Source organism: Leptodactylus fuscus, chromosome 1 (genome assembly GCF_031893055.1).
Source record: "Leptodactylus fuscus isolate aLepFus1 chromosome 1, aLepFus1.hap2, whole genome shotgun sequence".
NCBI classification, from domain to species: domain Eukaryota; kingdom Metazoa; phylum Chordata; class Amphibia; order Anura; family Leptodactylidae; genus Leptodactylus; species Leptodactylus fuscus.
In genome coordinates, this window is record NC_134265.1 from 243,886,399 (window position 1) to 243,909,358 (window position 22,960).

Genomic DNA, 22,960 nt, shown 5'->3' on the forward strand with positions numbered 1-22,960 from the left:
TTAAAAGGGGTTCCTGAGATGTTCTCATCTGTAACTTAAAGACCCTATAACAATGGGAAGTGAAAAGCTGCAAAAATTAAGCCTTCATATGACTGAACAGAAAAATAAATAGTTATGGGGTTTGGAAGGCGGGAAGTCAAATGAAAAATCGTACAACGCCTGTGGCAGGAAGAGGTTAAAGAGTTGCTTTCTGCAGGACAATCTGTAACCTTCATTTGTACCAATGAGCGCAGCAGTCATTGTGAAGAACCTCTCAGAAGCCATGGGTACAGTCAAATGCCTGGGTTCAACGTTATTTCCAAAATGTGTCATTTAATTAAAATACATCTGCGCCCGGCACTCTGTTATGCAGGTTTCCGTTTCCTGCATAAAACGGAGCAGGAGACGGAAAACTGCAGGATTCTCTCTCACCCATTTATTTGAATGGGTGAGAAAGCTGTCCGGCTGTGAGCGGCGATGAGAGTTTTATGCTCTCCGCCACGAAACCGGGTTTTTTAATCCGGACACAGAGTCGGACATGCAGTACTCTGTGTCTGGATTTTAAAAAACGGTTTCACGGCGGAGTGCATAAAACGCTCACCGCCGCACCCGGTCTGTGGTTTCCGTCTTCTTGCATGGAGAAGACGGAAACCACAGAACGGAGACCAGAACGCAGGTGTGAACCTAGTGTGAGGTAGTTGGAACTAGGACAGAATTTATAGTGTTAGAATTTCTTTTTTTTTTGTAATATATATATATATATATATATATATATATATATATATATATATATATATATTTATTAAAAGAGCAGCAGTAGTAAGCCTGCAATCTTGAGTTGGCAGAATAATATGTTTACATAATGCAAAACTAGAAAAAAAAAATAGTAAGTAGAGTAATGATTACCATTATGGGAGGACATTTAGTGGCAAGCACTAGCATTTCTGTCTAACTGATCCATTGATAGAAAAAGGATTAGTTAAAAACAGGTTCAACACAAATGGTGGAAACTCCTGATGTCTGTGGTTGGCCGAGGCACTCTATATCTTGCGTAATTCTTTGATATGGACTGCCATGCTAAATGCAGCGTTCCAAATTGCGCAAATCAGATTTAAGTATCAAAAATCACATTTTTCGTTTGTCAATTACACTCATGGCTGGAATTGTGTCTCAGAGCTGTTTGGATCACTGAAATCAAATCTCAATCATCTGTGATAGATTAGTTTGCCAGGTGAAACCAAAAGAAAGGAAATCTAAGCCAGGCCACACATTGTGAAAACACCGGGATTTAGCCAAGGTGGAAATGTTGCAGCAAAACCCGCAGCGTTTTACAGTACCTGCAAAGTGGATGGGATTCTGACTTCCCATCCACACATTACAGAAAAACAACAAAAATACTGTAATTTCAAAAACTGTCACTATTTGTAAGTAACAGCATGTCAATTATACCTACAGAAACATTGGCGTTTACCGTATAAAAGGAAGGAAAGTACAGAGACGGTATTTTGAAGATATACCTTTTATATATCAATAGAGATAGAGATGAGAGAGTAGTATTCGATCTAATACCTCCCCTGCATAAATATTGGTGTAAAAAAAAGTGCCAGGGAAGGTGGAAGAGGAGTCAAATTTTTACAGTGTTTACCGTGTGGTATTCAACTGAATACACCAATATTTATACAGTGGAGGTATTCGATCGAATACTACTTGATCATCTCTATCAATAAAGTTTGTTGGTTTTTAAGCCTTATGTATTTGTGATTGACCCTCACAGTAGATTTCTATAAAGTACAGAGAAGGGCTGTTGAACAATTTTTTTTTTTGCTGCAGCTTGCTACATGGGGTCTTAATCTAAAAAAAAAATGTTCCACATTATTATAAAGGCCACAGCTTTAAAGCAATATGGGGAAGAAAAAATAAATGGGGGGGTGTCTCTGATGCTAAAAAGAGTCAAGTAGTGTAATGCCATGGACAAGGTATGAAAACATATGTTTCTCAAAAGCTTAAAGGGATTCTATCACTCAGACATGATTTTTTCTAAGTACCACGTCATAATAGCCTTAAGAAAAGCTATTCGGCTCCTACCTTTCGTCGTCTTCTCCGCGCCGCCGTTCGCCTACAATCCCGTTTTTTTCTCGGTATGCAAATTAGCTCTCGCAGCACAGGGGGCGGGCCCCAGCGCTCAAACAGCACTGGGGGCGTCCCCAATGCTGCGTTAGAACTCTCTCCAGCGCCGCCTCCATCTTCATCAGCAGCATCCTCTTCAGCGTCTTCTTCCGGCGGTGGTTTGTAACTTCTAGACCTCGGGCAGAGCGGACTGCACATGCCCACAGGAAAATGGCTGCTTACAATACTGTGCAAGCGGCCATTTTCTTGTGGTCTCTGGGCATGCTCTACCCGAGGCCTAGAAATTACAAGACACCGCCGGAAGACGACGAAGATGGAGGCGGCACTGAAGAGAGTTCTCTCGCAGCATTGGGGACACCCCCAGTGCTTTTTGAGAGCTGGGGCCTGCCCCCAGTGCTGCAAGAGCTAATTTGCATTCCAAAAAAACCCCGAGATTGTAGGCGACCGGCGGCCCGGAGAAGACGACGAAAGGTAGGAGAGGAATAGCCTTTCTTAAGGCTATTCCAAAGTGGTACTTAGAATAAATCATGTCTGAGTGACAGGATCCCTGTCGATCATACTGTGAAGAGATTTGTGCTCGTCTCGCACACAGATGGGTTTGTGCAGATAAAGGCATAATGAAGGAGGTTTCCGCCAGACAAATTCATTGGATTGAGAGCAGTTGCTGAAATACCAGTACGACGCAGCAAACATATTTGAAGCTCTGGAGTTCCGCGAACCTCAAGGTGCAGAATCCTCCATAGGCTTGCAGTTGTGCGTACAATTTTTTTGTCCACTTTTAAACAGTACTCACAAGACAAAACGATTGGGCCCAAACATACATGAAGACTAAATTTGAAGCAGTCTAGTTTACTGATCAGAAGGCTGCAAAGTTTGCAAGGAGATAGTAGTGTTAAGTTTTTGGCAGGAATCATGGGGGAGAGAGCCAATAGGCACCTTTAGGGTCACAATCCTTCCCTGAACTCAAACCTATTAAGAACCTTGGAGCAGGCAAAAGATGAGGGTGAAGGAAGTTTACATCAAAACAGCAGCATGGAAGATATTCTGACATCCTGAAGAAACTTAAGCAGAAACTATAAAAAAAAAAAATTACAAGTTCAACAGATAAAAGAATTGTGAATGTGACATCAAAGAACGGATCTTCTGTTAACATGATACTTGACTTGTCAAGTTTTTAATTGAAATGGCTTAAAATTTCAATAAATGTGAACTTCTAATGCTGCAAATTCATCAAATGACCATTTCTGCTCTTTAGAAACTCTGCTGCGCATAATTTGGAACAGTGGATGATTTTTTAGTTTGTGAATAAAAAAAAACAAAAACACCACACCATTGGGAGGTTTGTCCAATAAGATTTGATACTCTAACGGTTGACGTATATGTATAAAAATAAATTTAAAAAAAGTGGGTCAGGGGAAGGTGAAACTTGAAACTGGACCTTTACACACTAACAGAAAAACACATCCTGATCATGCATAATCACTTTTTCATCAGCAAAGAGCAAGCTTGACAACACTAGCAGCCCATGTGGGTAGCAGACATCTTGTATTGATGTTACCATGTTTTGCACCTATGCAATTAAGACGACTTAAGAAAACAGACTGCTAAATTTCCCTGACTGATATTCATCTGCATGTCCACGTATGTGATAATAACCTCTAGCATCCAGTTACACATTTAAATGATCACTTACTTTTCAGACAACTTAACAGATAGCTTTAATAGACCACATGATTCTGGGCCACAATATAGTACACTTTAGTTAAAAAAAAAAAAATGTGGCTGCTTTCTGCATTAAAAACCTCTCTAAACTTGCTGCCACAAGGAGTCTCCCTTCTAATTTGCAGTTCACTTACTATTGCTGGAAAGGGGAGGGGGAAGGGTTGATCTACCTCACAGCCTATACATATCTGCAAACTGTCACTCTGTGCAAAGGACTGAAGATTCTGGAAATCTCACAGCTTACAATACAAGAAAAGTCTTTAGGATTATATTCACCTAGGCTTTTCTCAGCTACTGTAAATGCGTGAGAATGTGGTCATGGTGGCTGCCACTCATTCACTTCAATGGGAATGTCAGAGCTCACCAAAGTACAGAACTCAGCATCTCTGGTGGTCCACTGAAGTGAATAGAAGTGCTGACCACTACCAATTGTGTCCTTATGCAGCCTGGTTGCACTGCGGATGAATGTGGAATAGGAGAAAAGTCCTGAAGTCTTCTATCCATGGGACAAAACCCTGTAAGAGCCAGCTTATTTTTATTAGTACAGTAGCTAGGTAAAGAGTCTGATCAAACATTAAAAGAAAACTCAAACTGTTAGTCGCTTGACGGATCTATTATGAGCCAAAAATACTAAACTGATCCATCAGATACCACAACACCAGAGTAAAACAGTTCCACTACAAAGATAAGCAGTTGAGATGTCATGGGCACGATAACATGTTTGGCTATTCCCAACAGCCAAACGAACTATACATCTAGCTATGAAGTACAAAAGGCCTTAAAAAAGGGGTATTCTCATGTACATAATCAGACTATATTTGTAGATAATTAAAAGTTAAGCATTTTTGCAAATATAATTAAAAATTCTGCAGAGTTTTAAAGATTTTCTCTAACTTTCTTAGTGGTGACAGTCTTATCTTGATCAGTTGCCAATGGTTACGACCAATAACGCAGAAAGTTTCTATGGTCTGGGACTTGTCAGGAACTCAGCTATGATTTTCTTATTGTATCTGGGTTATCATGCAGGGACACTACATTCATGAGAAGATAGCCCGGCCACAATAAAGACATCATAGCTGATTTTCTGACCTTAGAAAGTTCCTGCATTCATGGTCGTATCCACAGGCAACCGATCAAGACGACAGACTGTGACCACAAGATATTTAGAGAAAATCTTTAAAACTCTGCAAAATACACTCACCGGCCACTTTATTAGGTACACCTGTCCAACTGCTCGTTAACACTTAATTTCTAATCAGCCAATCACATGGCGGCAACTCAGTGCATTTAGGCATGTAGACATGGTCAAGACAATCTCCTGCAGTTCAAACCGAGCATCAGTATGGGGAAGAAAGGTGATTTGAGTGCCTTTGAACGTGGCATGGTTGTTGGTGCCAGAAGGGCTGGTCTGAGTATTTCAGAAACTGCTGATCTACTGGGATTTTCACGCACAACCATCTCTAGGGTTTACAGAGAATGGTCCGAAAAAGAAAAAACATCCAGTGAGCGGCAGTTCTGTGGGCGGAAATGCGTTGTTGATGCCAGAGGTCAGAGAAGAATGGCCAGACTGGTTCGAGCTGATAGAAAGGCAACAGTGACTCAAATAGCCACCCGTTACAACCAAGGTAGCCAGAAGAGCATCTCTGAACGCACAGTACGTCGAACTTTGAGGCAGATGGGCTACAGCAGCAGAAGACCACACCGGGTGCCACTCCTTTCAGCTAAGAACAGGAAACTGAGGCTACAATTTGCACAAGCTCATCGAAATTGGACAATTGAAGATTGGAAAAACGTTGCCTGGTCTGATGAGTCTCGATTTCTGCTGCGACATTCGGATGGTAGGGTCAGAATTTGGCGTCAACAACATGAAAGCATGGATCCATCCTGCCTTGTATCAACGGTTCAGGCTGGTGGTGGTGGTGTCATGGTGTGGGGAATATTTTCTTGGCACTCTTTGGGCCCCTTGGTACCAATTGAGCATCGTTGCAACGCCAAAGCCTACCTGAGTATTGTTGCTGACCATGTCCATCCCTTTATGACCACAATGTACCCAACATCTGATGGCTACTTTCAGCAGGATAATGCGCCATGTCAAAGCTGGAATCATCTCAGACTGGTTTCTTGAACATGACAATGAGTTCACTGTACTCCAATGGCCTCCACAGTCACCAGATCTCAATCCAATAGAGCATCTTTGGGATGTGGTGGAACGGGAGATTCGCATCATGGATGTGCAGCCAACAAATCTGCGGCAACTGTGTGATGCCATCATGTCAATATGGACCAAAATCTCTGAGGAATGCTTCCAGCACCTTGTTGAATCTATGCCACGAAGAATTGAGGCAGTTCTGAAGGCAAAAGGGGGTCCAACCCGTTACTAGCATGGTGTACCTAATAAAGTGGCCGGTGAGTGTGTTTAATTACTTATATTTGCAAACATGTTTAACTTTTAATTATCTACAAATATTTTTTTTAAAAAAACTATGTACATGGGAATACCCCTTTAAGTCACAGTCAGCCATGTGTAACATATGAACATCTATGTTTAAGGGGGGTTCACGAGAGCAGTATATTCGTGGCTTTATTATAGGTCTTCAATATTGTTCATGGCTTAACACCACACGGGGCAAAGAGGCCGATTTTGACAGCGGATTTCGCTTAAAAAAAAAAAACAAAAAAAAAAAAAAAAAAAAAAACCACCAGCATCACTGTAGCCTCTTCATTGTTTATAGTGGTCCATTCACCAGAACATCATGCACTAAGCTATTGCAGCTTTTATCATTTGCCATCGGCCAATTGAAATAAGTTTACTGGCGCCAGTGCCAAGGGTTGGACCCCGATCAATTTGGTACCATAAGGATAGGCCATCAATATTGATCAGTAAGCTGCTTCCATGGTGCAACTATAATAGATGCAATTTAAAGTAATCTGAAGTCAAAATATCTAAAATCCACTTAGAGTGAAGTTAAGAGATTCTATGTGATCCTAGCCAAATGTTCTTATCGCAAACGGACTAATCTCTTTGAAACTTGACTGTTCCAATACTTTGCAAAAAAAAAATTGAAAATTCAATCACATATCTGCACATAGAGAAAAGTGCAAATTAAATTTATTAAGAGGTAGCTGTGGTGTAGTGGCATATGTTTGTCAGTCCTGTGTGCCAAGATTTCCAATTCTATGAAATTGTGTACGGATATCAGTGTGAGTAAATTGTGGCAGAAGCAGTGTCTAAGCGCTTACCTGCTGTCTATGCACATCTAAAGCTTCAGGGTGCAACTATGCTTGACTTGTATACTCTACTTCCTCTCATCCCTTAGTGATTCAGTCTCCCAGCCCAGTTGACGAACATCACAACCAACAGATTTATATTGTCCTGAGCAGGGAGATCACATTTCTTCCAGAGTCTAGTGAGCCGGAGCCATATGAAAGATGGCTAGTTCCGCTGTGCATGCCAACATTTGCTAGTGGTACTCCCCATCATTGCTCCTTCAGCAACAATATACACTCACCGGCCACTTTATTAGGTACACCATGCTAGTAACGGGTTGGACCCCCTTTTGCCTTCAGAACTGCCTCAATTCTTCGTGGCATAGATTCAACAAGGTGCTGGAAGCATTCCTCAGAGATTTTGGTCCATATTGACATGATGGCATCACACAGTTGCCGCAGATTTGTCGGCTGCACATCCATGATGCGAATCTCCCGTTCCACCACATCCCAAAGATGCTCTATTGGATTGAGATCTGGTGACTGTGGAGGCCATTGGAGTACAGTGAACTCATTGTCATGTTCAAGAAACCAGTCTGAGATGATTCCAGCTTTGACATGGCGCATTATCCTGCTGAAAGTAGCCATCAGATGTTGGGTACATTGTGGTCATAAAGGGATGGACATGGTCAGCAACAATACTCAGGTAGGCTTTGGCGTTGCAACGATGCTCAATTGGTACCAAGGGGCCCAAAGAGTGCCAAGAAAATATTCCCCACACCATGACACCACCACCACCAGTCTGAACCGTTGATACAAGGCAGGATGGATCCATGCTTTCATGTTGTTGACGCCAAATTCTGACCCTACCATCCGAATGTCGCAGCAGAAATCGAGACTCATCAGACCAGGCAACGTTTTTCCAATCTTCAATTGTCCAATTTCGATGAGCTTGTGCAAATTGTAGCCTCAGTTTCCTGTTCTTAGCTGAAAGGAGTGGCACCCGGTGTGGTCTTCTGCTGCTGTAGCCCATCTGCCTCAAAGTTCGACGTACTGTGCGTTCAGAGATGCTCTTCTGGCTACCTTGGTTGTAACGGGTGGCTATTTGAGTCACTGTTGCCTTTCTATCAGCTCGAACCAGTCTGGCCATTCTCCTCTGACCTCTGGCATCAACAACGCATTTCCGCCCACAGAACTGCCGCTCACTGGATGTTTTTTCTTTTTCGGACCATTCTCTGTAAACCCTAGAGATGGTTGTGCATGAAAATCCCAGTAGATCAGCAGTTTCTGAAATACTCAGACCAGCCCTTCTGGCACCAACAACCATGCCACGTTCAAAGGCACTCAAATCACCTTTCTTCCCCATACAGATGCTCAGTTTGAACTGCAGGAGATTGTCTTGACCATGTCTACATGCCTAAATGCACTGAGATGCCGCCATGTGATTGGCTGATTAGAAATTAAGTGTTAACGAGCAGTTGGACAGGTGTACCTAATAAAGTGGCCGGTGAGTGTAATATCACACTACTACTATATTACAATAGTTGTGAAATATACTGAATCAAGTTGTGCAGTACACAGTACTTACCAAGCTAGCTGGCAGTTATGTTAGGTTTATTATAGGATTGCAACAAAGCTGGTTGATAAATTATAGCAGATAAATAATATACCAATACCAATAAGTCCTGCATCAATCTGTAAGAGTTCACATCTCCAGTTATTTCTGTGTATTTTGTACATTAAGTAAAATGATTCACCATTAGAACAAATAGCGGTGCAAGATTAAACTAGACAATCTAAAAGTGCACCAGATTTTCTAACATTAAGACGCTGAGAAATACAGCAATTCTATACAACGATAAAAAGGAAATATTATAAGAGCAGACTAGATAGACCATTTGGTTTTTCTGCTGTCAAGCTATATTTCTATAGCAACCCTGAGGTCACAGCTGCAGAAACATCAGGGTGACAAAGCAAACACCGTTCACTTGCATTAACTCGGGTTTTACAGCGCAGGAAGGCAGTCTTTGGTAATGAGTTGCAGCCAAAGATCGCCATAAAGCCTTAGGCCCCGTTCACACGGGGCAAAATAGTCCGGATTTTGATGCGGAATCTGCGTCAAAATTCGTCTCAAAAGACTTTCTCCCATTGAATTCAATGGGAGCCGGTTATTTCCTTTTTCCGTGACTTGCCCTATCTTGAGGTGGAAACTGCCGTGGTGTCCGCGTCAAGAAAATCCCTCTGGACTAGGCCCATTCATTTGGGCCTACTCTGGAGTTGCCCTAGTCCTACAGCTGAGGGTGACTGGGCTTAAAGAGGACCTTTCACCACGCCAAGCCTGTGCAGCTTTCTGCCACATGTTATAGATGCAGCTGCACAGACTCTGGTGCACTTTGAATTATCTCCCTAGCCCCCCTCGTTTTGGAGCTCTGAGCCCCGTTAATTCTGGCACCCTGTATGTTAATGAAGCCGTTCAGTGTCAGAAGGGCGTTTCTGGCTATAAAGACAAGAGCTACGTCAGTCTGACACTGTCCAATTAGCATTGGACAGTGTCGGAGCTGCTTCCAGCTGCGTGTTCTCGTGAGTTCTCATGAGATCAGGCAAACGTCGAAGTGGAACTTCACTGACACTGCTACAGGTAAGTAAAGAAACCCCTAAGCAATGAGCATAAGTGCCCAGTACACCCTGTGGACCTAGGTCTAGCCCCTATACAACGAGCATTAACCCCTATAGCCCCTAGGCAATGCTCATTGCCTAAGGGCTATAGGGGTTAATGCTCATTGCCTAGGGGCTATAGGGGTTAATGCTCGCTGCCTAGGGGCTATAGGGGTTAATGCTCGTTGCCTAGGGGCTATAGGGGGTTAATGCTCGTTGTATAGGGGCTAGACCTAGGTCCACAGGGTGTACTGGGCACTTATGCTCATTGCTTAGGGGTTTCTTTACTTACCTGTAGCAGTGTCAGTGAAGTTCCCCTTCATCCACTTCAATACACGGCCTGGATCGCTTCTCCGGGTCTTCTGTGCAGCCCTGTGAAGAGACAACTGCCTGATCTCATGAGAACTCAGGAGAACACGCAGCTGGAAGCAGCTCCGACACTGTCCAATGCTAATTGGACAGTGTCAGACTGACGTAGCTCTTGTCTTTATAGCCAGAAACACCCTTCTGACACTGAACGGCTTCATTAACATACAGGGCGCCAGAATTAACGGGGCTCAGAGCTCCAAAACGAGGGGGGCTAGGGAGATAATTCAAAGTGCACCAGAGTCTGTGCAGCAGAGCCTATAACATGTGGCAGAAAGCTGCACAGGCTTGGAGTGGTGAAAGGTCCTCTAAGAAATTTAGTGCTTGCAGTTACATTATTTACTAAAGAAAAAGTGGATATTGTTCAAACATAAGCAAGTTAAAGGCTCAATAACTTTACAGAAAACTTTGTTTTATGTCATAGAGGATGGAATTCTGCACTAAAAATCAGCAGCCTAAGGAAAGGAACCACTTGTGATGTCCGGGATCCTTTCGTTAGGCTGCTGATTGGCCTCTGTGTTCACGTCCGGTGAGGACTTTCACCGGAATAAGCCCCAAGGCTCCACTGGATGGGACACTGGAGCGCTGCAACAGGAGAGTATGGGTTTTGTTTTTTATTTTGCACCTTCTCTGGCCTCTAGGGATATACAAAAAAAAAAAAAAAGTGGGGAGGAATTGGAGAAAGAGCATTTGTGAAACTTTCTTACAGGACTTGTTTTTATAGCATTCACTCTGCAGGCAGTGACATATCACCTGTATTTTATGTTTGTTTGATTCCAGGGAAACCAAATTTATGTGGGTTTCATTTACATTTTAACCTCTTTAAGAAAAATGTATTTATTTTTAAATTAAGAGGACCTTTCATCAGATCGGGCACATGCAGTTTTATATACTGTTGGAAAGCTGACAGTGCGCTGAATTCAGTGCACTGTCGGCTTTCCCGATCTGTGCCCGGTGTAAAGCGCTATTGGTCCCGGTACCGTAGGGCTTTACAGTCAGAAGGGCGTTTCTCACACTTAGCCAAGGACGCCCTTCTGCCCAGCAGCGCCTATCGCGCTGTACTGTGGAGCGGGGAGGAACGCCCCCTCCCTCTGCTCACACAGCTCGTCCATAGACGAGTATTATCAGGAGCGGGAGGGGGGAGTTCCTCCTCGCTCCACAGTACAGCGCGATAGGTGCTGCTGGGCAGAAGGGCGTCCTTGGCTAAGTGTCAGAAACGCCCTTCTGACTGTAAAGCCCTACGGTACCGGGACCGATAGAGCTTTACACCGGGCACAGATCGGGAAAGCCGATTCAGCACACTGTCAGCTTTCCAGCAGTATATAAAACTGCATGTGCCCGATCTGATGAAAGGTCCTCTTTAAAGTCTCCATATTTTGACACCCTTCACTTCTTTTATATTTCAGTGTATGGGGATGCATAGTGTCTTTTTGCAGGGCCAGGTGTACTTTTTAGTTACCGTATACCATTTTGTGGAACTATTGCTTTGACCACTTTTTCTTTAAACTTTTTTCAGAGGTAAAACAGTGAAAAAACGGCAATTCAACACTTTTTTTTAAAGTTAATATTGCTTTTATGCTCAGCTACGTAAATACTTGCCATCTGCCAAACTATTAGGGTGCATTCACACTTCGGATACGCTCAGCTCATTCTGAGCGTAAAACACGTTCAGAATGAGCGCGTACAAAGCAGATCCCATTCATTTCTATGGGAGCCAGCATACGTGCACTCCCCATTGAAATGAATGGGCTGCTTTTTTTCTCAATTGCTTTCAGTGTGATACGCGCGTATCACATTGAAAATAGGGAAAAAAAGCAGCCCATTCATATCAATGGGGAGCGCACGTATGCTGGCTCCCATAGAAATGAATGGGATCTGCTTTGTACGCGCTCATTCTGAACGTGTTTTACGCTCAGAATGAGCTGAGCGTATCTAAAGTGTGAATGCACCCTTACAATGGATGTCTGGGAAAAAGTTACAAATGTAGTGGTTTTCGGCCAGAAAAATCTGTGTAAAGTTCTTGCCACTAGGTGCCACTTCTAGCTAATTTTGCAGTAACACCTTTGTTTCTAAGGAAGTTAGACCACAGATACTTTTTGTTGTGGATATGGTGATGCAAATTGCGTTTTTTTTTCCCCCTTAATAGGAGCACACAATTTTTACATTTTTTCTGTTAAAGGGGCTCTATCAGCAAAATTATAAAAACGAACATGCAGATTACTCTTACCGTGCACGGTGGGCGGTTGTGCACCGTCTGACGGCATCTTCTGTCATACCTTCCTCTTCTTTTGGCGACGCCCTCCGGTCCTGGCTCTTCCCCGCCTTGATTTTCCTCTTCTTCCGGTGAGCTTGGTTCAAATGGCAGTTCGCGAGCATACTGTGCTTGCACAGTACGCTCGCGAACTGCCATTGGGAAAAATGGCACCGGAGCGTGCGCAGTAGCGATACTGCTCATGTGCAGGACTTGAACCAAGCCCGCCAGAAGAAGAGGAAGATCAAGGCGGGGAAGAGCCAGAAGCGGAGGGCGTCGCCAAAAGAAAGAAGAGTAAGGCATGATAGAAGATTACGTTGGACAGTGCACGATCGCCCACCGTGCACGGTAAGAATAATTTGCATATTTGTTTTTAAAACCACTGAGGCGATTTACATACAAAAGGTATGTGTGGAATTGCATTTCTAAAGGCTATGCAAATATATGCTTAGTTAAAAATGACTTTTCCCAATGATACTCACCCAACCCTTTTTTTCTGTCCCAAGCAGGGTTAGGTCAAAGCTGTGGGAAAGTTAAAGGGAGTCTTACTGACAACAGCTAATTTAAAACCATCCCTATAGTGATTCCCATTTTCTTCTACTACTGAGCACTGATATATCATTACTAAACACACCTATCCTCCTGGACATTGTGATGATCCTCACACTGCCCCTGGGGGAAAGGGGGGGGGGATGATGCAGCAATGCTCAGTAGTAGAAGAAAATGCCTCCTGTGCTCCGAGATCCTCATTTGAATAAAGTAATTTTTTTCCTCAGCATACCTGGGACCCTGAAATGTATTGTTTTTATTCTGCTAACAGCATCTACAGCACTATGGGAGCAGTTTAAAATAGCAGGGGGCAGTGAGACTCCCTTTAAAGGAGCTCTATCATTGGGAAAAGTCATTTTTAACTATCACATCATTGCATAGCCTTTAGAAATGCTATTCCACACATACCTTTAGTATGTAAATTGCCTCAGTGCTTTTTAAATAAGTCCGTTTTTAGTCACATGCTATTTAGCTTCCAGCCAGCACAGGAAGTTCCCAGCAGCACTCATTTCTTCCATTATCTCCTATGTGTGTGTGCAAACAGGAAGTCAGCAGCAGTCTGTGCTGTATAAACCCACAGGAAACAATAGCAAAGAGGAGTGCACCAAGAGTCTAATTGGCATATGAATAAAAACTGACTTATTCAAAAACCACTGAGGCAATTTACATATTAAAGGTAGGTGTCAAATAGCCTTTCTAAAGACTATGCAAGGATGTGATTACCGTATCTACTCGAGTATAAGCTGACCCGAATATAAGCCGAGGCCTCTAATTTTACCACAAAAAAAACTGGGAAAACTTATTGACTCGAGTAGAAGCTTAGGGGAGGGGGGGAAATGCAGCAGCTACTGGAAAATTTCAAAAATAAAATGGTCGGAGTTTTTGGGTGCAGTAGATGCTGGGAAAGGGGAGGGGGTATTTTGGTTGTCTGTCTGCCCCTTTCCTGAGCTTGAGGACCGTTTTTTTTTTCCCCCACTTGGAATTCAGCATGGCTGAATATAGGGTATCTGCAGTGCTCCTATTAACTCCTTCCCGACGGAACGGGAGCACTGCAGATACCCTATGTTCAGTAGACCAGGCACTTTCAGACACTGGGATACCTAATGTGTATGAGTCTCACAGCCATTTTCTACTTTTAAGATAATCCTTTAATAGTCCCACAGTGGGGAAATTTTGTATCCATTCTAGGGAAAGGAGGGATTTACAACTTTTATTTCTCTCTTTTTTTTAAAAAAAAAAATCTTTTTCTTTTGCACAATTGTATGGGAGATTCTATACATTGATATTGTGGCTGGTCATAGACCCCCCCCCCCCCCCCCCCTATTTTTTTTTTTTTCTTTGGCCAACTTGAGTATAAGCAGAGGGGGGCTTTTTCAGCACAAAAACTGTGCTGAAAAATTCGGCTTATACTCGAGTATATACGGTAGTTAAAAATGACTTTTCCCAATGACAGAGCCACTTTAAATACCTGTGTGATAGATGAAGGAAGGAGAAAGGTAGAACAACCAAGGGCACGAGTGCCTTTGTACTTAAAAGCGCATAAAGCTCTATATTTACTGAGATTGTTTCAATAACCTCTTATGAAACATTTTTCATGGTTCCAGGCAGTAACATGTAAACTATAATAGCCAAATACAGAGGGGGGAGTTTATAACTGAATATATATATATATATATATATATATATATATATATATATATATATAAAAAGGGCAAATACAGCAGTAATGACTGGCCACATTTACATTCCGCAGTCACTTGTAATTGCGAACAAACGTTTCTAGGAATGTCCATTCCCAGTAGTTGCACCATTGGCTGTGTAAAAGGACACTAAAGCTGGGACAGAAAGTATTCTCAAAGGGTTAGCTGCAACATGCTTCATACAACAGTAGCATCGTGGATGACATTTCACCAAGTCTTATCCACATCCTGTGACTACCACCTGAAAGGCAAATTGGTATTTTTGGGCAAACTAATGCAGCCATTTTGTATCTGCTCCTGACTAGTCAAACAGTTCCCGTACTGCGCAGTCATATTATACTGTAAGAGACAGCCCATCTCACATTACCATTGCCTAAGAGATAAGTCAGTTACTGTATGCCATGAGATCACATAAGTGATACCAATTGTGCATGTGTACAGTCAAAGGCAGTTTGAGACTGAACTGATGCAAAATAACCGAACCAAAATAATTTGGTTATTTTGCAATAAATTTCTCAGCCCCAGTACAGAACTGCCTCCACGAAGGACATTCACATTTCAAAAGGATTCAAGATATTAGATAATCTTCTTACACCTCCAACAACTTTTATAATGCAACAGACTTTTTCAGGCAAATAACTGTGTCCCTATTTACATCAGTGCTTAACAGTTCGAGAACAACAATTGCCCTGGCTGTATAAACACACGCACAGCCTCCTTAAACTGCTGACTTGTCACACTACATTTTTGCATGCATGGATTCAACATCAACCTTCTATGGGAAAGGGGGCCATACTGTAAAGCTGTCAGACCGAGTGCAGTAACTGCTTATGTCTAGTGAAACACTCAGTGGATGTTAGTTAGGAATATGGTACTGTACACAGCTCTCCAACCTAAAGCTTCCCATAGTTCTGACAAATGGCTGTCTAATTGTAATTGTTTTTAGACATTAACTGGTCAGGTTCTTTGTGCATAAGATTTGTAGAAATTATAATCCAATAAATTAGATGTAATTTTGTGGTCGAACTGCCACAATAAGCCAATCTAAATGGTTATTTTTTCCTGTTGTAAAGTTTTGAGGGCTGTGATTGAGCCTCAGCGGTCAGAAAGTCACATGACCTATTGAGGCACAATCAGAAGTCTTGTGGTCCCTGACGTCCCCTGTACCTCCACTTATTCTATTCTAAAGAGACCATATAGTTTAATACTTGTAGTTCCAATTTGGACATGTTCAGCCCGTATTAAACTGCAGGTATAACCTCAAACATACTGTAATAATGAAATCACTTCCGTTATCCTGGTTGAAATTCTGCTTTGGTTATTCTTCGATTGATCGCCCAGACCTGGTAAATGTGTACAAATGTGTCAATGGCTTTATGCAGCTTACATCCATACGTGACAGCCTGACATCTGTTGCAGATGTTTTCCATATAGATTTTGCCACAGATTTGCTGCGGTTTTTACCCTATGCACTGCAAAAGGTAAAGTCTATGAGGAATATCTGCAATATAAATTGACACGCTGCAAATTCAGAATCATTACCACAGGTCAGTTACCCTAATATAGTGCTCGAATGCATGTGAGAAATCCGATGTAAGGTATAGATGAAATATGCAGAATAACCACCTGTAAACATCCACCAAATTATACAAATAAAAAAAAAAGGCGCCTACAGACCTTTTATAGGGCCTTAATGTAACTTCCTAGGTCTTAGATTTCCTACATAAACATTAGAGCATAACTAAACTTTCGGACAACTTGATTTTCTGGTAGCATTTGCGTCACTTATAAATTTTGGAATATACTTTATTACATTTTCTGTGATACCCTGCATCTCTATTCTTTCCCTTGCTTCTGCATTGAGAACTGTTCCTGCCTCTGAGTATGGATTAGGAGGCTGTACAAAATCTACAATGAGAGTAGGGGAGGGTCACGTCAAACAGTAAGGGAGCGTTCATACTACCGTCGGTGTCCGACATGTAGTGTCCCTCAAAATCTGTCACGGACACTAGGAGCGGACACTAGATGTGTCCGTGACACCTGTCATTCACTTGAATGGGCATCGGGTGCGTTCTTTTGCACTCCGTGCCCGTCCTTCTCTGTCCGCAAGAGAAGATGTCCGACTTCTCAAGCGGACAGAAAAACCCTGCATGCAGGGTTCCAGCCGTGGCGTCTGCCTCGCGACAGCACCCTCTGGACTAGGCCCATTCATTTGGGCCTAATCCAGAGTGGAAAGCCACGACAGGATGGACTGTACCAGTATCCCGTTGCGGCAGCCGTGATGGAATATGCACCACGGAATCCCCGTTTGAACGGGGCCTTTCACAACTAAAAGTAAAAACTTTACACAAATTAATAGTAACAATTAAAAATAAAATTATATTTTAGTATAGAAATGTGTTGCCTTCACTTACCAGGCTGCTCTATGTTTTACACAAATCTATGGAGAAGAGTCATCAGTATATGACCAGTGGGGGTCAGCGATTTTTTTTTTTTTTTTTTTGCATGGACACAAAGTCCTGTATGTCTGACATTGTGTCTGTGCAAAAAAAAAAGTTTCAAAGATGTGAATAAAACTCCATGAATCATAGTAATTTACGCAGCAACGGGCCCCCTGAACAGCCAGAGCACCACTGTAGTGAAGTGACACAGGTGTTGGTTCAGCATGATCGCAAATTCAGCCATTTGGGAGCTCACTGTAGCATAACTCACCATGATGCAACAAGTTCCATTCAGCAGCCATAGTTGACAGAGGAAATCAAGACCACACGTGGATGGAACACTGAATAAGTCATTAATTGGTCTGCTTCTGTATGAATCAAACAGGCAAAATTATAAAGCAACTTTCCTTTAGAGATATAACCTCTAGGAAATAATTCCTGAAGAGCATTATATGGAGGCACACCAAGCCTCTAATGCTCGACATGCTTAGGGGTCTACAACGTTTGAGAGGAATTTGAGGACATCCACTCCACTTTCCACTAAATGGACTAAAAGCTGATGCAGCATTTTGATTGGGCCTAATCAGCAGGGGGACTTTTGTCTGATTTTTGACTTCTTGAAATTGATTCAGCTGCAGAATCCACCACTGATGCTTACATTTTTTCTGTGTCCCACTGTTCTCCTGTTCCTGTGTATTTTAACACACCCTAACAGGCTTAAGCCTCGTTCACATCTGCGTTGGTAATCCATTCAAAGGAGTCCACATGGGGACCCTTCCCCCAAACAGAATACCAAACGCATTGGCAAGCGGTGTGCAGTGAAAGCACACGGACCCCATAGACTATAATGGGGTCCATGTGCTCTGCGCACAGAACACGCGGACAGTAGAGTAGATTGTGATCTACTTTCATGTCCGCACGAATCATGCAGACAGCACGCAGAAAGCACATGGACCCCATTATAGTCGATTGAGTCCGTGTGCTTTCACAGCACACCGCTTGCCAGTGCGTTCGGAGGTCCCCATGCCGACTCCCCGAACGAATTACCAAACGCAGATGTGAACTAAGGATTAGAGAGCATTAGAAGCCCCCTACATATAGCCTTAAGGTCTAGAGCCTCTCTTTCTGCAACAGGTGTGCTATACCTTTTTTTCTTAAAAAGTTCCTTTTAAGGGTAAGTTCACACAGTTTTGTTTTCGTGTTTTGCTTGGTTTTCTACAGGGGTAACTGACAGGAACACCTCAAAGTATCTTGCAATACTCCCATCCATTTCAATGAAAGTGAGTAGTAGATTGTTTTTTCCCTCTGGCTAATTTCAGCTACCAGAAAGGGGGAGGGGAAAAAAAAAAAAACGCATCATGACCTATTCTCAGGCAGATTTGTCTTGCACATGCCACTGAAGTAAATGGGATGAAAAAAAAACGTGGTTGCTAGCCAATTGTCATGAAGTGACCCCCAACAATCAGATATTTAGCCCCCATCCTGTGGATAATGGGATAAAGGTCAATAATGTGAAATCCCTTTTAAATGCCTTAGAAAGCCCTTCCAGTTACAGATCTTATGTATCTTCAGATTTGTCTATATATCCCACAGATGAGCAATTTTGCTATTTCAGCTGCTTTCCATATTAAAGTACAAACATGACCCAAAGTCATACTCCTTGCAAAAAGCATTTCATAAGGTTTTCTATAAACCTGAGACTGTTTTACACACAATAGGAACAAATTCCAACCACAACTGCTCTCCTGCATCTTTGCAAATGAATGTAAATACAGCCTTAAGCCCTGTTCACAATGAGACTAGATAACAGGACAACCAGGATAGTGCAGCCTACAGAGCCATGTCTCACTGTAAAAAAAAAAAAAAAAAGGTATACAAATGGAAACTTTACAGATTATAAAACAGCTGGATGTTTGTACATATGACACTAATGTGAACATAGCCATAGCACACCAATATGACAAACGGAAACAAGATGCATAAAGTCAGCAGCTCAGGAGAGATCCCTGCTGGTGGCTCAGGCTCCTGTGAGTCAGGACCATGCGGCAGCTCTTCCCACATCATCTTAATCGAGAAACATCTTTTGCTTGTCCTGAATTGTGCATCAGAGTTCACCTACATGCATGTCACATACACAAACCTATACACGGGGCTCCATACCAAGACCCCAGACCACTTCATAAGAACATACCGTAAGTAGCCAAAGCTCACAAAACCTAGACAGATGAAAAACATAAGTGCCTCCACCTGAGATCCCTTTCCCGAAAAGGGCTGCCACTGAAATGGAACTCAAACTTAGATTTCTATAACCTCCACATCAACTATTCCCAGTCATTGCAGGTTGAGGAGAGGCTGACCATTGCTCATCAATTGGATTACTGCCAGGAAGTCTAGAACCTAATATTTCTGCCCCCTTGATGTCCACTTTACCATACAAATCGCAGGACCTAAAGCTCGTGTGTAAAAAAGAAAAAAAAAAGCTACATCAGCCTTCTCCAAGAGCAAACAGAAGGCCTACAAAACAACCAGGCCCATGGGGAGACAACAGCCCTGACCTAATCTGTATGGCTGTAGATAAGAGGATCACTGAGCTCGGGCTGCAACAGGTACGTGGGCACTGGGGGCAGGAATACAGCAGCCACCGAGTCAGGACTCTCTTATTACCTCACACGTGTGCCCCATGTCTCTTGTCCTGCCTAGTCTGTTCCCCTCCCTCCTGCCCGGGGCTCCCACCTCGGACACCTCTTCCTCCTCCTCTTCCTCGTCGTCCTGGCTGCTGCTGCCGCTCTCGCTGCTCTTGTCCGTGTCGCTGCTGCTGGCTGTGCGGCTGCTCCGGCTCCGCTTCTGTCTGCGACTTCTACCCGGCGGGCCGACCCCAGTGGGTGAGGCCGGCAGGGCCCCAGCTCCTTGCTGTCTCCGCTGGCGCTGTTGCTTCTTCTTGAGCAGCAGGTCGCACATCCTGACCAGGCCCCTGGCCGATTTGCTGAGCTCCGCAGGTGCCTCACTGGCTGCTCCGTGACTCCCGTTAGTGGCCCGGCTTGGGCTTTTCTCTTCGTTGTCTTCGTGGTTTCCACTCGTCTGCTGCGGCTCCTGGGCTGGCGGTAACGGCGGCTCCATCATCATCATGTCTCTCTGGCCTCCTCCTTCTCTCAGACACTGCGCTGCCTCTCCGGACAGAGATCTCGCGAGAACTCTGACGTCACCAAGTTCTCACGAACCGGACCTGCAAAAAGGGAGGGGGGAAAGACAGGAGGGTGACTATGTGGGCGCAGCTCACCCACTATCCCCCGCGGTTTATAGTAGGGACAGTACTCTGCTTTATTTATCGCCGCTACTTCGGCCTGAGGCGGCTGCCTTTATTTCACGTTGCTCAGCCCACATATACACATCTCGCTCGCGCTCTCTCTATGTATACAGTATATTTACACGTATAGAGCTGTAGCTTCTTTCTGTCGTCACACACGGGCCGCACGGTCCCCGCGTTTTCTGCCCGCGGGGTCCCAGTCTTTGCGTGTCCCGTGAAGTGTCCTCTGCCTCCCGCTTTAGCAGCTTGACGCCCCGCCTCATTCGGTCACGTGATAAATCCGTGAACGCGCCTGGTTGCGGTGGGAGGTGTCGGGTGCGCGCTTAAGTGGGGTCAGGTGAGGAGAAAACAGGAGAAATGTGGCACCTGAGTTGAGAAGGCCAGTAATGTTGTTACATAGGAATGAAATTTCCGGCACTCTGTGAATATGCTTCCAAAATGAAATTTTATTCTGACAAATACAAACGTTTCGGTCTAAAAGACCTTCTTCAGTGTGTCTGAAAAATTATATACAAGATATAATACATATACAAATCAAAATAAGATAATAGGACAACAGACAGTGATACAGAAATGTATTTTTCGGACTATAAGACGCACCTAGGTTTTAGAGGAAGAAAATAGGGGGAAAAAATTTGCAGCAAAAAATGGTAAAAATATTTAATATATGGGAGTTGTAGTTTTGCAACAGCTGCAAGGCCACATTATATTCTAGGGAAAGGAGGTGATTTAGAACTCTTATTTATTTCATTTTTTTTTATTATATATTTTTAAAGAGGACCTTTCATCAGATTGGACACAGGCAGTTCTATATACTGCTGGAAAGCTGACAGTGCACTGAATTCAGCGCACTGTCGGCTTTCCCGATCTGTGCCTGGTGTAAAGCGCTATTGGTCCCGGTACCGTAGCGCTTTACAGTCAGAAGGGCGTTTCTGACACTTAGCCAGGGACGCCCTTCTGCCCAGCAGCGCCTATCACGCTGTACTGTAGAGCGGGGAGGAACGCCCCCTCCCTCTGCTCACACAGCTCGTCCATAGACGAGTATTATCAGGAGCGGGAGGGGGGAGTTCCTCCTCACTCCACAGTACAGTGCGATAGGTGCTGCTGGGCAGAAGGACGTCTTTGGCTAATGGTCAGAAACGCCCTTCTGACTGTAAAGCGCTACGGTTTCGGGATCAATAGCGCTTTACCCTGGGACATTCTGTACATTACTATTACGGTTGGTCATAGACTAGCCGCAATAGTAATATAGCAGTGACAGGCCTGGAAGCCTTCACTAGGCTCCCGGCTGTCACCCGAACAGTTCGGCTCCTGCGATATCTCCACGCAGAGCCGGCCTGCAACTTTACAGGTATGGGGGGGGGGGGTGTTGAAGGGGCCGCCAATACAGACCCGGCATCCACTGTAATAGGCGGATGCCGGGGAGGGTTAGACGCCAGCACATGTGCCGGGGCCTGAGACATCGCTATTGCGGTGCTGCTATTGCGGGGAGGGACGGAGGAGTGGAATAGCAGCATCACTCCTGCCGCTGCTGGCTTCATCAGGGCAGGAGTGTAGCGATGTCTCAGGCCCCGGCACATGTGCCTGCGTCTAGCCCTCCCCAACATCCGCCTTCCTATTACAGCGTCTGCCGGGTCTGTATTGTGGCCACATTCGGACTATAAGACGCACCCTTCTTTTCCCCCAAAATTTTTGGGGAAAAAAGTGCGTCTTATAGTCTGAAAAATACGGTAATACAATATGTACAAGTGTACCAAAGTACAATAATAGGCTATGGTGTATATAGTCACCAAGGGTTACAATTACAAGTTCAGGTATAGGACGATACATAGCCTAAGGAAGCTTCAGGTGAAAAGTTTAACCCTTTCCTGACGACGGCATTTTTTGATTTTCGTTTTTGACTCCCTTCCTTCTAAACCCCATAACTTTTTTATTTCTCCGCTCCCAGAGCCATATGAGGTCTTAATTTTTGTGGGACAAATTTTTCTTCATGATGCCACCATTAATTATTCTATATAATGTACTGGGAAGCAGGAAAAAAATTCAGAATGGGGTGGATTTGAAGAAAAAATGCATTTTTGCGACTTTCTTACGGGCTTTGGTTTTATGGCGTTCACTGTGCAGCCAAAATTACATGTCCCCTGTATTCTGTTTTTCGGTACGGTTCCAGGGATACCAAATTTATATGGTTTTATTTACATTTTGACCCCTTAAAAAAAATCCAAAACTGTGTTAAAAAATTTTTTTTCTAAAAGTCGCCATATTCCGACGGCCGTAACTTTTTTATACGTCCGTGTACGGGGATGCATAGGGCATCTTTTTTTGCGGGGCCGGGTGTACTTTTTAGTTCTACCATTTTCGGGAAATGTTATTGCTTTGATCACTTTTTATTCAAATTTTTATCAGATCAAAACAGTGAAAAAACGGCGGTTTGGCACTTTTGACTATTTTTCCGCTACGGCGTTTACCGAACAGGAAAAATATTTTTATAGATTTGTAGAGCGGGTGGTTTCGGACACGGGGATTCCTAAAATGTATGTGTTTCACAGTTTTTAACTACTTTTATATGTGTTCTAGGGAAAGGGGGTGATTTGAATTTTTAATACTTTTTATATTTTTTTATATTTTTTTAACTTTTTTTTATTTATTTATTTTTTTT

The 22,960-nt window shown here is 43.4% G+C and overlaps 1 protein-coding gene across 3 annotated transcripts in view; it reads right to left on the reverse strand.

Annotated features, from left to right (window-relative positions):
• ANKRD17 (ankyrin repeat domain 17) overlaps positions 1–20,560 on the reverse strand; it is an 87,456-nt gene extending 66,896 nt beyond the window's left edge. For all 3 annotated transcript variants that reach the window (XM_075284886.1, XM_075284878.1, XM_075284871.1), the window contains exons 1-2: positions 20,424–20,560; positions 19,731–20,220 (exon numbers count right to left, since the gene is read on the reverse strand). In XM_075284886.1, coding sequence (XP_075140987.1) covers positions 19,731–20,123 — 393 coding nt within the window. In that variant the 5' untranslated portion in view covers positions 20,124–20,220; positions 20,424–20,560. The remainder of the gene's footprint in view (positions 1–19,730; positions 20,221–20,423) is intronic.
• Between the last annotated feature and the right edge of the window lie 2,400 nt (positions 20,561–22,960).